Consider the following 14,409-nt stretch of genomic DNA (forward strand, 5'->3'; position numbering starts at 1 on the left):
AGGAGGAGGAGGAGGAGGGAGAGATGTCTAGATACAACCTGAAAATTGTATCTTAACCTTTGTTTGCGAGTTTGATTGTTACTTTATTTTTATTATTATTATTATTATTATTTTCAATTTTTATTCTTAATCTTTGTTTATTGCCCTAATGGAAACAAATGCAATAATGAATTAAATGTTTTGCTCGTTCCACATCCATGCGTTACTGCGCAAAAATGAATCTATGGAATAGGCATTGCAATAAAGTAAAAAAAATGAACACCGTTTCCTTTCTAGCCTTAGCCACAAAACACTGAAGCTATGGAAGATAACTAAACTGAAGCTATTAGAATTGGCGAATCTCCAGCAACTTTTCACTCATTTGGAAGGGTTAACTGCAATCTAGTCTTCTGATGCAGCCTTACCATTAGTAATGCAAATTGCAGCTTGCAACTTATATGTTGCAGCCAGATGCCAGTCAGTGACGAATGGATATACAATATCTGGATCAGCATGCAGTTTCAGTCTGTAATTTTATTATTGGCTAAGGACACTTTTAGCATGTTTTCCAACAATTGCTTCCCACTACTAACAGGTACAATTTCTGTGTTTTAATCACCACCGTGTCACCTCACTTGGTGTCGAGCCCAGTGGTCTAGCGGTAAAGCAGATGCCTGGAAACTGAGTGGTAATGAGATCATATCCCTGTCAGACCAGTCTGTGTCTTACCTAGCCTTCAGTTATCAATAGTGTGATGTGTCTCCAGAAACTACATGTGATTTGGATCCCACATTCAATAGTATGTCCCCTTCTCCCCAGTTGGATAGCTGGGGTTGGTTAGGGCCACATAAGTCACCAAAGTGGCCTCCAACTGAAACACTTGCAACCAATAATTGACACACATAAAATCATTTTGATTATTATTCTTTTTATTGTTAGTTCATCTTAGTAGGTTCTTTATTTACTCACAGCAGTGAACATGGCAACATGAAAAAAAGAATTATAATAATTTTATTGTGCCAAGACAAATTGTTTCCAAAGATATGACGGTTTCTTGAAGTTTTCCTGACAGGTCTCATTCACTCATTCACCCCACAGTGTAAAATGCTTTAAAAATCTTTTAAGTGACTCACCTTGAGAATGGCTGAAAGTTTGTCAGTCAAAATATTGGTACAGGAGTTGATAATGTCCTGGATGCACTCCCAAAAAGTGATGGAACAAAAGAGCGTTTGTTGATATTGTAAAAGCAACTGAAGACTACTATATTGCAACTGAATACTTCTCTTTTGAGCACTGATGAATGTGTCACAAGTCCAGCGAATCAGAGCAAACACACAAATCTTTTATTTAACAAGCAGGTTCAAGAAAATTAAAAAATAAACTTACCCAATCTTCTGATAATTAATTTGGTCTAAAATAATGTTAGTGTGCCTTTTTATGTTTGTGTCTGTGAACATGTTCTTGAGCAAAGGACATTATTTCAGTGGCAGGAAAGTGATGCATTTCTGAACAATGCAAGGGGTACATCATTCTCATTTTTATGCAAATAGCTATCAATTTGAAGGAAAGAAGGGATGAGGAGTCAGAGACGTGAACACTGATGTCTCTAAAACAGAGGATGTATCTCTGCAGATGCTGTCCATCATATTTGCAATAATATTGATCACAACTGAAAATGCATGAAATTGAATGCACTGAATTTTCATTTGTTTCATTATCTTATACTAATTCATCTTACATGATACAATTAAAATATAAATTCTTATTATTATTTTCTGTTAAGAAAGACACTAAATGCTACATCCTAGCAGTAGGCAACAGGAAAGGACGAGGTTTGCAAGGACATTAAAGAAAAACCATACATAAACTTATTTCATACAGTTGAAAATGACTTTTTCTGTTATGTATATGAATACATTAACAACCACGACAAACATATTTTACAAAGATATCATTCAGAAGTTATAACATTTGGAAGCTCAAGAGGATTCTAGCTATTAAAATATCACAAAATAGCTTCTGCTTCCACTGTTTCTCGTTTTGGCACATACCAGGCTTTTAAGTCATCTAATAACCTTAAAAAAGACACTTAACACTGTTTTGAAATTTTTATTTTTGTAAATATATAACAAGACCAGTAAAATTTATAATTACAAAACAATAAATAGAATATGTATTGTAGCCTTTAGATGTTCAACCTTTGGCTGTATAAAACTGTTGTAATGATCAAAGAGTTTTACTTTGACTGTTAGGATCAATATCCGTCCAAAATGCAAAATGTAATTCTACAGATGATTCCAGTCATATAAGACTGAAAAATAAAAGTGATACAATTAACTGAGACACAATTTCAGATAACCAAAATTCATATCCTTACAAAATATATCTTATTTTCTTTCTGAAAATATTACAAATTTACGTAGATATTTTATTTCATACTATCTTTCATAGTATAAAAGTGTTTTTCCCTGCTATGCCTCATTTCATTCGGGAACTAACTCAGCTCAGTGTATTAGTCCAGCATTCACAGTGTCTAGAACTCCAAGTCAAGTTATGTGTCTGAATAACAAATCGTAATTAGATTTAACTATATTGTTCATGATTAAACCCACAAATTTAATTATCTCTTGAAATTAAGCTCTGAAACCTTCATTATTCAATTTGGCATTAAATGCTGGAGGGAAGAATAGGACATTCATTCAGCACCATCAGTGAAAGACACCTCAACTCACTTCTTGCTAAAGCACCTCCTACATCCCAGAAAGTGCAAATTATTTTACATAATGACTGAACAATAATAACTTCATTATCTAAGATGCTCTACAATCAGTAGAGATAAACAATATGTCCAATAAAAGAAATCACATCAATTAACACAAGGCATAAATAAGTTAAAACATGCAAACAATATTCTGTATAGTTGATATCACACAGTTTCTACTTACATAATATAAACAAAGAAGTCAAATATTAAAGTCTTAAATATTACCATACAGAACAAAACATATTCTTTAAAGTTCATTTAATAAATAACAGTCCCTTGAAACTACACGATATGTTACTGATATTCATTCTACACTCGGATATGGCTTTTTACTGTAATATAACTAAAACATGGATTTACCAACCCATTAGTCATAGAAACAATGAAAAAAGCTGTAGTCAGCTCCTGGATCTTTCTTTTTACACCCACAATATCATTACTTTGGAACTAAAGAAAACTTAAGCAAAGTTTTACACAACAAAACATTTCATGTTCATCACACAAAGAGTTCTTTTTTCTATGCAGTACAAGTTCTATGCTGCAGGCAAAGTTACAGAAACAAGAAAAATCTACCTTTCTTCACAGAGTTCAAACAGTTGCCACTGTGACAGTATTTTTAGGCTTTCTGGCAGTAACTCTATGTTACAAAACCTATGCAGACATACTGCATGCTGGATAACAGAGAAGAAAGCTTACAACTGAAGTGACCTGTCAGTAATCTAGTTGGTAATTGCCACAGTCATACAAACAGTTAATGCTGTTGACTGTGACAGTGTTGATTTCACAGTGTCTTCCACCAGTCATTAAGTTATTTAAGAACGAAAATTAATTATTTTTCTTTACTGTAGTAGTCCCGCTACTGCAGAATCATTCAGCACATGGGCATGTCATGAACATTCTTTACTCGTCCAAATGACTGAACACAATATAATCCACTTACTTGAGTAGCACCCAGCAAACCAATTTACTTTTGTCTTACACTGCACAAAATACATAGGTGTGCCTTAAATTGGCCACATACACTGTAACATGTACACACACTCATACTTGTGAACCATACATTAATGAGGCTATTATTCATCCTAATAAAAAAATTATGACAAAATATTCGTACATACTTCACAAAGATATTTTAAATTTGTTATATAAAAACAAAGATACATTAACATCTACAAATCGTATCATTACTGTAGTCACAAAGTGATTTGATTTTCTAAAAGGATGAGACAGAGTAATTGTTCAAATATGGAACCAATATCTTTAAAACTAACAACTATCAGGATTGTCAGACCTTGTACTGAGTTATATGTATTGCATAGAGCAATCAATCAAATAATACTGTAACTGTTAAATACAGTTTTTTTTAATACAAGCAAATGACAAAATTTAAAGCATATCACATATAAATTGAACTAATCTTTTAGTAATTAGGAAGGGGTTGAACTTTGTAAATCTTGCAAATAAAATCAACATTTAGGTACACATGCTGACAATCCTAGAAAAATCAACAAGAGACCATCAGTTTCAACCTTTATCAATAGATAAGGGTATAAAAGTCTCTCAGTGTTTACTTATCTGTAATTAAACATCTGGAATCAGAATACCAATGACTGTGTTATACCTGTTAACACACTTAATTACTTGTTATGAAATCACATTTATATTTTGTAGAGTCAGTTACAATACTGGTCCAAATGTGAAGCCATTTCTGGAGCTAGTTCTTCCATCAAGCATCAAGATGCGTCAGAGTTGACCATCACAGAGGGCACAATACGTCCAAAATTTGCTCGCTTGAACCTGTCCTCTAGCGTCCCAGGAATCTGATAAACCAAAATGTTAACATTACAGTCCTCTGCGGATTTGCAGTTAAACTGTATGTTTTATGTGATGGAGCTCATGTACATAGTATTATTTGAGTTCCTTGTCAGTTACTTAAATATTCAAATGTTACTTTTGTAATACATATACAGTAAAAAAATATCAAATAATAAACGATAGTTACATTGCTAACACTGCTTTAATGAATATTTGTCTTTATAGGAATCCTTATAAGAACATCAAAATTAGTAGAAGTACTGCCGTTCAAAGATCTTTCTTATGTCAAATCAATATCACAGTACTGACTTTCTAAGTGTTATGTGTCTCACAGTCCTTCATTATAGAGTTGCCAAAGTGAATGATAAGTTTATAGAGCAAAATATTTTCTTGATACATGTTATTTTAGCACTATCACTTTTAAATCTTTTCTCCCCTAGTAGACTTGTCCTGTATGAATTTTCTTTGCATAATTTTTAACCTGCTGATACAACTGATGTCATATGTTTCTGAATATATTACTACTGCAATGCTCTTTTGATGTATGTACATGTCAACAACAAGCTAACAGATATGTACAAAAGTCATCACATGTACTAGCTGTTTGAATTCTGACAAAAATGGAAGTAAAGTGGCAAGGGGAAGGGATAATTAAAAATTGGAAAATTATTTTTGCCATGATATTGAGCTTTCTTTTTTTGGGAGGGGGGGGGGGGGGGAGGTTGTGTGGGAGGGAGGGATCATGTAGGAAGAAGAGGGAAATTAGCAATTTAATACCAGCAAGAAATAAACCTCGACAAATGTGAGCAGTTGTAAGTGTTAGAGGTAAACAACAGAGAGATTAAGAGTAGAAGAGAACACAAAACAAAAATGGGGCAAACAGAGGTTACATGAAGGCCAGAATAGTGAAGGGGAATAATTAAATCAAAGAGAATAATTGACACCAAAATGAACTGTAAGATGCAGAAGAGTGACAGGAAATAAAATTTTATTGGAGTTGGAACTTTAATAGTGGCAACTATTTATTTACAGCTCGTACAAAATAGAGATGTGTTTCAAAGTTTTACTGACCTTCAGAATATTCACCAGCATTTGCATAACCCATTGCCAGTGATGTGGAAGTCGTACGATACTCTCTTAGCAATGCTAGTTGTGTTGACAGTTCGAGTGGCACGGTCTATTGCCTGACAAATTCGAATCAGTTCTGAAGCAAATGCCGTGAAGTGTTTCCTTCAGTTTAGAAATCGAGTTGAACTCTTGAGGGCTGAGGTCAGGAGAGTGCAGTAGATGGTATAGCACTTAGCAGCCCCATCAGTCAAGCAAATTAGTAACAGCTTGCACTGTACGTCCTTGAGCATTGTCCTGCAAAATGATGGTCAGGTCCTGTAGAAAGTGTTATCACCTCTGTCTCTATGCTGTTCATTTTTGGAACACAACTTATGACCGGCTTAGAGACAGAAGTGATGAAACTTTCTGCAGGACCTGACCATCATTTTGCAGGAGAATGCTCAAGCACATACAATGCAAGCTGTTACTGATTTGTTTGACTATTGGGGCTGCTAAGTGCTATACCACCTACTGCACTCTCCTAAGCCCTCGTAAGTTCATCTTGATTTCTAAACTGAAGGAAACACTTCACAGCATTCACTTCAGAACTGCCACAAATTCGTCAGCCAATAGACCGCGCCACTCCAACTGTCAACGCAACTGGCACTGCAAAGAGTATCCTGCAACTTCCACATCACTGGCAATGGGTTATACACAATGCTGGTGACTGCTTTGAAGGGCAGTAAAACTTTGAAACATATATCTATTTTGTATGAGCTGTAAATAAATAGTTTCCACTATTAAAGTTCTAACCCTCGTATAAACTAATTCTTGAGGAAATAAAGAGCTGGTACCATCAATTGTGTTGTTCCCCACCCCACAAACACACCTACAAAATCTGTCACACTGAAAGCTCTCTGGCTTCAAAGCCTGCAAGTTTCTTAAACAATTATCTACCTGTTGCAATCCGATGGCAAACTGACATTTATTCTTGTATTCTTAGTGCAGGTTTGACTTAGGCTATTACTTTTATTAGAAACATAGCTTTCATTCCATGCATTGTAAAGTTAATTACTTTTTTATTTTGAGCCTGAAGCAGTTTCTCAAGTGGGGAAATTACATGATGTAATGCAACAATAATACTGTGGACTTTTTAATCAGGAAAATGAACATCTAATTCTCATCTGATTATCCAGGCTTATATTTTATCCATTTAATAAAATTGCACAACAGGATTGCAAAAATGATTATCTTAGAAAGAGGGATGGAGGGTTCTTTCTTCCATTCATGTCAAAACTGAAACACTACAAACCTCCATTAACTTTGTTGACAACAGGACATTAAATTTCTCTGCAATGATTTTGAGTACCAACATTCCGTTTTTAACAATGCACAACAGTAATTTCACTTCTGAATGCAAAAAAATTTTAGTGGTAAGAAGCTAATCCACAACAAATACATCTCTGTGGAAGGTGAAAGGTGAATACTGTAGTCTCACTGCCCTGAAGAGAACTGCTCAAGTTCGTAGAAACCTCAGCTTCTGTTTGACAGCAGTGATTTAGTTTTACAGAATGACATGTCCTAATGCCCAGAATGATCTTACTCAGATTCAGTTCTAGTATTTGCATAGCTTCCCTAAGTTACTTCAAGTGAATGTCTGGACAGTTCATTTACAAGGCCACTGGTAATTTCTCTCCCTTACTTGTCAGATCAGGCGAGAACTGTTTCTTTCCTTTCCTTCACCCCCCCCCCCTCCCCCCTTGCCTTCTTTCTTTCTAATATTCTCAATTTTCAGTCCTAATATTTTCTTCTAATTGAAAGTTATGTTTCCTTACAATTTAAGAAATCCTAAACCGAATGTCTCAACAGCATAGATGACTGAAAACAGAGTACAACCAGTTTTTATAGGAAAAACACATTTTCAACACTCACATTTTATCTTTATGGGAAAATGTGTCAACAGCACTCTAAAACCTGTGAAACACTAGTCAGATGCAGAGAGGAATAAATATTTTCTACTAAGTCAGCTGTATGAATTTTCATTGCTGCTAAGTTTGTTTATAGTAGCGCTTTCCCATTAATGATGGTACACAATGTTTCGTCGTCTTTAAGTTTTCTTCAATTGTCAGTAACTTTAGCATTGATGCAGGAAATTGGATAGGCCCAAGTTCCAGTCTTCTTCATCAATAAAATTTCCATTTATCTCCTTATGCCAAAGAGAAATATATACCATGCTTTAAATGCCTTACGATTTCTTTCTAATTCTCCTTCCATTTGTTCTAGATGATTTATGTGATGCTTATATTTAGTTTTAGACAACCCACTATCCTATATAAACATATGCATCAGTGTGGTTGATAAAATGTATTCAGTGGCATATGCATATTCATAATTTCAAGATAAATAATGGTAAAAATTTCAAAACCATGTTCCTAGGACCAGGTGGAGAAGGAAAGTCTGTGTAACCATAGGCTTAAAACATTCATTTTTGTGATGATGGAGCTTTGAATATCTGTGACATGGCACTGACATTACGACAGAAACCCTGACACAATTGTGCCTACGAACTCAGGCGAAGAAGAGACATCAATATGCTCAGCTTCGTCATCACTGCTATGCCACTGTGAGGCAGTATGAGGCAGGTGTTAAATCATTTGAAACACAGACAGTGTGACAGACACATGTAGTTCAAAATAAGGAAAAGTCAGCCACTCACCTATAGCGGACTAATGTGTGGACCACAGAAAACATAATAAAAAACAATGTTCACATTAACTTTTGAGCTCTTGCTCTTTTTCTGCTAAAGGTACATGCATTCACACATGGAAACATACAGTACCACAGCCATGGTTCTGTACATTTGTGTGTGTGTGTGGGGGGGGGGGGGGGGGACTTTTATTAGAAAAAGAGCAAGAGCTCAAAAGCCCATGTAAATACCATTATCCATTACACGTTTCTATGCTCCACACATAGCAGTTTGCAATATATGAGGGGTTGCCTTTTTCTTATTTTAAATATTGTTCCTTGCAGGAATTTCCATTAGTTTACTTAGTCTGCTCATAACAAAGTCATGACACTAAATTTGTCAATATTGTATAATGTAGTTTATGCATGATGGGACAATAGCCCAATTCCTTTTTCATGTGAAATGACATATAGAAGGTGTTTCCAACCACTCTCTAGACCTCATACCAATTGACTTTTTCTTGAGGGACAATACAAACTATTTGGTTTTTGCTAGTCCAAAGATTAGTATTTCACCAGATCCAGTTACTGAAGCATCAGAGAAGGTCTGTGATGTATCTCAAACATTATTAATGGTAACAACAATGTATGAAAAGACAGATTCCTACTTACCCTAAAGAAGTTACATTGAGTTGCAACTTAAAGTGTCTTCTTTATGGTAAGTAGCAATCTGTCTTTTCCTACATTGTTGACATTCCTACCTGGAGATTCTACTGTTTGATCATTAATAGTAAGAAAGTCAATGTTGCTCAGTTTCAAAGATTTCAGTGAAATGGCTAATATATACCGTAACAGTGAGTATGAGAGAAGTACATGAACAGCATGTTTCAAACATTTCATCTTGGAACAGTGAGGTTTGGATTTATATATTTATTTAGATTTCTGTTCTTCTCCTTGTCCCATGAACATCCATCCATAGTCATACCACCCTTTATTTTACGCTCTTGTATACTTGCAGAGCAACTTCACTATATTAATTAAAAAATTCAAGTGAATCAGAGATTCACAGAGTTTTCTTTGTGGTTAATTACTTAATCCAATTCTGCCTTAAAAACGTACATAACATTTTAAGTACCTAGATAGTTTGCAGTTAATGTTGGGATAACAATTTAAATAATGCTAAAGCTATATTTGAAAAATAAACTATCACTAGACTCTTTTCGATGCTACAAAGTCAGTCTTTTTTTTTTTTTTTTACATGCTTTTACGTGTTCTTTTTCTTATTACATTGCTCCTCTACAATGCACTTCCTGTGAAGTTTTGCTTTACAAATTGTGTCTTAGGTGCTTGCTTTAAAATTGAAGTAGAATAATATTTATTTAATACTGGTCATGACATTCAAATGAAGACACATGTATATTACTTTTCTGATTAATGTTAAAGCAATAATTTTTGCACTGAAAATCACTTTCAAATTCATTTGAAGAGTGGAGTTGATCAGCATACAGATTCTTGTAAATATGGTGAATGAGTCATTTCCTTTTCAGCAAACACTTTACAGCCCCATCACACTCATATAAGAATAGCACCCAGAGAGTTACATACCTATTTGCAATACTGGGATGAAATTTCACACTCACTGGTGCACTCTCAGTTACATGCTCAGTATAACAACAAAACACTGGAAAAACTACCCAATCCTAATAAAATCAGTTAAATGTTTAGAGAGCTGTAATCATGTGTAGTTATAATTATAGTACTCATTTAGACTGAACTAGGACAGCTCTAAATAACATTACGAATGAGGGCTCCCCCCACCCACCTTCCGTCCATACAAGTGATACAAGCAAAGTATGGCAGCCAACAAAAGAAGGGAAAGAAAGAATCTAGCTCCTTTCCAAGATAAAAAGCAAGTCAACATCAGAAGACTGAAATGCTATAATATCTGTGGCAGCAGAATATAAGAAACAGAAATTCAGTTATGTAAAACTGATATAATTGAAATTTAACTTCATAAGATAAAATGACAGCTGAGGATGTGAGTCTGAAATGGAATGAGGAGTAATGGAGACACACGACACCAATCCAGAATGACATAAAAATAATAATAAACCTTTACTTGGATCAAACTGCTGAATTCTGAAGTGGAAAAACAAGTTTCTGAAACAAAGATTCTGAGGGATGTTCTCCAAGAGAGTAAATTGTCTTCTCTGTGTTTCAAACTGTATTCTGATTACATATTTAAAGAAAATCTTGTTAATTCTAAAGCTAAGGGCTCAAAATTAGTTCATTGAGGTATGCAGACCACTACAACTGTGACTGATGATCTTGGTGGACTGGAAGCCTTGCTGAATAAAAATATAACGGGAGTGAAACAGTGGCTTAATATCAGAAATTGATTAATTATTGTGCAAAGATATCGTTCACTGTCTTCAGCAACATTAAATAAGTATCATTACAGTTGAATGGTCAAGTGGCTGAGAAAGAGGGACATTTTAATCTATGTTGATTTAATGACTTGATGGTTTTTAAAATATAATTAATCAAAAAATACTTTAATCGTTGCAAACTTGAAGGCTAAAGCAAGCAAAGTTTACAATAAAGTGATGAAGCAACACAAATAATTATCTTTAATCATGCAGAAAAACCTGAGTCATTTAGACATATTATGAGAAGATACAAATGCTACTACAGTTAGTGCAAGAAAAAATGGAGCCAACATTTTATGTTAAATGTAAAAGGAATATCATGGACACACAACATACAAGAGTAGACAGGGGTTTAAGTTTTCAATGGTTATCCCAGTTACCAATGGTTATTCCAGCTACCAAAATAAATTAGCTTCTCTTCTGCAACTGTTGATGTTTGGGAACCACAGATTGAAGCAGATAATTTCATCAGTCTGGCATAAAAAAGGCCCATTGTTTTCAGGGATTACTCAAAATACATAAAAGACTTGAAAATACCTTTATTGGCAAATAGTTGGCTAGAGAAGCAGAAAGGACATACAGTTAAATCCCAGACTAATGAACCAGCTTTTACAGAAGTTCTGCCTTTTATGAATACTTCCATCGGTCCTGCTGAAACTCACATAAGAACAATGTTATCCCTCTCTGCTTTTAATGAACTCCACTTTAAGAAAAGGTCCCCTTTAAGGAACTGAACATTAGAAAATTTTAATCTAGTTTTTAACATAGTTGCTAATATATCCCAGTGAGTTCCTGATTTCTTTAAGTTTCACACTGCATGAATGCAGTAAATGTTAATTGATTCTTTCATTCTATACCTACTTAGATCATAGCTGTTTGGTCAATAACTCTACCTCTTTTGTAGTGTTATGGCTAGATGTGCTGAAAGAGTCGGAAATTTAATTCCACCTTGACTACAGTGCAACTTAGGTCACATGATCTGATGTCACAGTCACTTGATCTACAAAGAACAAGGAAGTGTATTTGTTTGTTAAAGAAGAGTCAAAGTTTTACTTTTGTGGAGTTATGGCCTGCAAACACAGATAGCTTACAATTGAGCAAAAGCTGACAATCATCCACTATATCAAAGATAATCTTAATATAAAACTTTCTAACATGGCAAAGAAATATGATTTAGCACTATCTACATTGTTGGCATACTCCAAATAAGGAAGCATTAAATACTGAAGCCAACAATTCCTCTGGATCCAAGTGGGAGAACATTCATATTTTATCATACACTGCAGTGGAAAAAATTCTCTTACAATGGTTCTCAGGAATGAGAAGTGGCAGCATTCCAATAAGTGGAAACATGCTCATGAAACCATCCTGAAGACTGTTGCTGAAAATTTTAGTGCAGTGAACGGCTGGTTGGATCATTTTAAAAGAGTTACAATCTGTCATTTCAAAATATAAGTGAAGAAAGTCAGGCTGTGTACTCAGATGGAAGAACATTACGCTGCCACAACTGATACAGGATTTTAAGTCTAGAGATATGCTCTAGCCTGGTGAAATTGGCATCTGTTATGATTTACTTTTGGCATAAACATATACCATTAATGGAGAGAAATGCCATCCCAGTAAAAGAAGTAAAGGAAGAATGAAAATGGTATTGGGTGTAAGTAAACAGAGACGGAAGTGGAAAGTAACCTCTACTAATAACAGAAAATTTTAAAATTCCCAAGTGTTCAAAAATATAACTGTCCTTACAGTTACAATAGCAGTGTCTGAATGATATCAGAAGTCTTTACAAGATTCCTTAGGTATTTAGGCGTCACGATGGGTGCAGCAGGAAGGAAAATTATTATTGACCAGCACCATGTGGATCCCAAGGAAGCGTAACTTCTGAGGAGTGTAATTGTTCCTTTCTCTGAACTATAGAAGTCATCTGCAGCCACTGGACCTGTGCATAATACACCCTATTAAAGCCAAGTACAGAGTAGCAGCTTACAGAAGTCACTTTCATTCCCTGAGAAGAAAGAAGTGACGATATTCCTTGTTCTAGAGTCTACTTGTACGTTTACTGCTGCCTTCAATTCTGTACCACAACAGGCTGTATTAAACTGTTTCACAAAAGCTGGCTGTGGAACATCAGTTGCTGCTGAAGATGACATTGTTCCAGAAGAAGAATGGGATAGGATTACTGATAAGTCTCGAAATGTGACATTCCAGGATTTAGTTTGGCATGATGATGATGTCCTTATTTACACACATGAAATGGGTGCAAGTGAATGTCAGAAATGCTTGTGAAGGAATGCTGTGAAGTAGGAACTTGTGGTAGCAATAGTGATTATGAAGAAGAAGGAGAAGAAAAGAGAAGACAACTGCTCCAAGTTTCATTGGTGCTGTGCAGGGAACTGATATTGTCAGCAATTTCTTTTCCTCTTTTAATGTACATGAATCCATTTTAACTAATATCAATAAATTGGAGCAACAACGTCTTTACTCCAATATGTTGGAAGGACAACACAAACAACTCATCTTGATTTTAAAAAAAAGTGTGTTTGTGAAAAGTGTAATAACTATATACGTGTATTGTATTTAAATTTGTAGTAGAGGATAATTAAATGCTTTAATTATGATTCTAGGTCACTCCTTCAGTATACTCAGGTGAAATTCCTGTTCAAGGAAAAATATTTGGGTCCCCAGAGCTTTGTTAAAAAAGGGTTTTACTGTAGCATCCTGCTGGATTACAATGCAGGGTCACTAGTATCTATTTAGTTTGAGTCTTTCCGAGAGTCATTATTCTCTGATTATTTTAGATGACTTAATTTCTTTCACACATTGTCTAATTTAAGATTCACAGAAATCACCATCAATTTTTAAGTTTAATACACAAACACAAAATACTTAATCAGTAATAAGTGGCAAATTAATGTAGTAGTATAACCTCCCAAATATGTACACTAAATTTTTTAAACATATCTTCATACCAGGAAACCAGATTTTCTATGTTAAAAGTACAATACTATTTACTGCTTTTTCATTGTGTCCAAATAGCTTCAAGTTCTAAGGTACAGCTGTACAAATGTGTTTGAGTGCGGAGTGTCATCAAATAAACACCTAGTTGAACAAGATCAGTTTCATGGAGGGATTTAATGGAATAGTATGAAGTTTGGAATGAGCATAGATATAGGATTTGCTAAGCAAGGCATGCAGTTAGCATCAGTATTCCACTATAGACATGCTTACAAGTGGGCAAGAAATGAATGCAACAGCACAACCTTCTGTCATACATTAGTGTATTTATTCACAAAAGATCACAAAGACCAAGTATAAGTAGATTATTTGAGTCAACTGTTCTAATTCATTCCCAATACTAACATTGTCAAAATTGGAGATTACAGAAAGCTATCAAATTAATAAGATCATTTAACATTTCACTGGTGTTCCAATGATGACATCCTGAGATTACCGCTCCACTTCCTGAAAAATAACAACAGGACCAGGTCCCACAGCATTTTTGTCAGTCATTAGTTGCTTAGATATTCGAGCACACAAGAAGGTGCAGAATACAAAGTCATCTGTGAGTTAATAATAATATTAAGGCTAATTCTACATATTACAGTCTCAAATAATGAAGCAGATCAGAATGAGCAATAATTCTTTTCCACCAGCCTTGGAATAGAAGTATCAGAGCTTTCTAACCTA

At 34.8% G+C, this 14,409-nt stretch overlaps 1 protein-coding gene across 10 annotated transcripts in view; it reads right to left on the bottom strand.

Annotated features, from left to right (window-relative positions):
* Positions 1-2,074: 2,074 nt before the first annotated feature.
* Positions 2,075-14,409, bottom strand: part of LOC126353945 (6-phosphofructo-2-kinase/fructose-2,6-bisphosphatase) — a 348,716-nt gene continuing 336,381 nt past the window's right edge. For 5 of the 10 annotated variants that reach the window (XM_050003233.1, XM_050003237.1, XM_050003236.1 and 2 more), the window contains one exon: positions 2,075-4,563. In XM_050003233.1, coding sequence (XP_049859190.1) covers positions 4,477-4,563 — 87 coding nt within the window. In that variant the 3' untranslated portion in view covers positions 2,075-4,476. Of the gene's footprint in view, positions 4,564-13,983; positions 14,185-14,409 lie in introns of those variants that run through there. The other 5 variants (XM_050003239.1, XM_050003242.1, XM_050003241.1 and 2 more) reach the window with 1 other exon arrangement.

This window comes from Schistocerca gregaria, chromosome 3 (genome assembly GCF_023897955.1).
Source record: "Schistocerca gregaria isolate iqSchGreg1 chromosome 3, iqSchGreg1.2, whole genome shotgun sequence".
NCBI lineage: Eukaryota > Metazoa > Arthropoda > Insecta > Orthoptera > Acrididae > Schistocerca > Schistocerca gregaria.